At 52.3% G+C, this 1,572-nt stretch overlaps 1 protein-coding gene across 1 annotated transcript in view; it reads left to right on the top strand.

The window, feature by feature from the left end:
• The window catches only part of SERHL2 (serine hydrolase like 2), a 22,050-nt gene extending 20,744 nt beyond the window's left edge, over positions 1-1,306 (top strand). The window contains exon 11 of the mRNA XM_021707598.1: positions 1,220-1,306. Coding sequence (XP_021563273.1) covers positions 1,220-1,306 — 87 coding nt within the window. The remainder of the gene's footprint in view (positions 1-1,219) is intronic.
• Positions 1,307-1,572: the final 266 nt, after the last annotated feature.

The following is a 1,572-nucleotide window of genomic DNA, read 5'->3' as shown; positions in this document are numbered from 1 at the left end:
TTTTTTTTTTTTTTTTGAGTCAGAGTCACACTCTGTCACCCAGGCTGGAGTGCAGTGGCACCCTCACGACGCGCAGCCTCGGCCCACTGGTCCCACCCAGGCGATCCTTCCACCTCAGCCTCCTGAGTAGCTGGAACTACAGGCATGTGCCACCATATCCAGCTGATTTTTTTTTTGGAAAAATGAGGTCTTGGTATGTTGCCCAGTCTGGTCTTGAACTCCTGGGCTCAAGCAATCCTCTTGCCTCAGCCTCCCTAAATGCTGGAATTGCAGGCGTGAGCCACTGTGCCTGGCCTCACACATCTCACGTTTATGAAGCTTCTCCTCTGTTGCTCCGTGTGTTGAGAGCTTCAGACACAGAGACTTTCCAGAGCAGAGCAGCACAGTCCATCAGAAGTAGAATGTGAGCCTTGTACCATTTGACATTTTCTAGTAGCCATATTCAGAGTACGAAGAAAACAGGTGAAATCCATTTTTCTAATGTTTTTACTTAAAAGATGTTACCATTTCAAGATGTGAAAATTTGGCAGAATTTTATATAAAATTTGATTCCATTCTTTTTTGTACTAATTCTCCCAAATCCAACACGCATGTCACACCTGCAGCACATCTCAATTTGGACTAATCATGTTTCCAGCCCTCAGTGGCCACAGGAGGCTGACGCTTGCTGTGTTGGGCAGCACAGACTTAGACACATGAAGCAGTCATGAGACAGGGCTGCGGTGGAGGCCTGCAGGGGACATCAAGGTGCACTCATTCTGTACTGTGACCCAAGCGAATCTCTCTTTCATGGCCATGGCCCTGTGCAGATGGGCTCTGCTGAGCAGAGTCCTGGACCCCACCCAGGCTGGAAGGACAGAACTGTGGCAGCCTATGGACTGGGAACGGGGCTGTGAAGTGGTCACACCTCAGTCAGTGCTAAAACCCAGGCCAAAAGCAGCCTAAATCGCTTCTCAAAGAAGTCTGGGAAGTAGAGTCTGGCTGGGCAGCCAAGATCCTTGGGAAGAGGGGAGAACAGATTTAGGGGTGGGGGAGTCTCCAGCCACTGGGAGTTGAAGAGGCCTTTGATGAGGCAGTCATGTGATGGAGCACTGGGTCCCGGGGTGGATGGTTGAGGTGGCCTTTCCAGGACCCAGCTGCCCCAACAGACATGGGCTTTGGGCCCACAAGAGTACCTGGCGCTCCATGGCGAGAATTCACCACGGTTTTATCTCTGCAGCCGGAGCACAGCTTTGATTTCATCAACAGAGAGCTGTTTGTGCACGCCATCAGGAAGCTGCAGGCCCACGTCCTGCTCATCAAGTAAGTCTGGACTGAGCACCCTTTGGTTACCCTGAGATGTGGGTGTGGGACACTCCAGGAGGGGGCCCTGGCATGAGACTCCCAGTTCTCCTGGTGTGAGACACTGCTGCAGCTTGAGACCTTTCTTGGGAAGCCCCCTGGCAGCAGGTTGATGGAAGGAGGAAGGTAAAATGAGGGGAGGGCTTGGGCAGTGGGGGATGGGGCAAGGCCTGTGCCACACCTTTCCACAGGTATCTGAGGGGGCATACTGAGGTAAGCCTCTATATTGGG

The sequence above is a fragment of the Carlito syrichta genome, unplaced genomic scaffold (genome assembly GCF_000164805.1).
Source record: "Carlito syrichta isolate Samal-C Ts95f unplaced genomic scaffold, Tarsius_syrichta-2.0.1 Scaffold120597, whole genome shotgun sequence".
NCBI lineage: Eukaryota > Metazoa > Chordata > Mammalia > Primates > Tarsiidae > Carlito > Carlito syrichta.
Note: the sequence above shows the minus strand (reverse complement) of the source record. Positions and strands in the feature narration are given on the sequence as shown.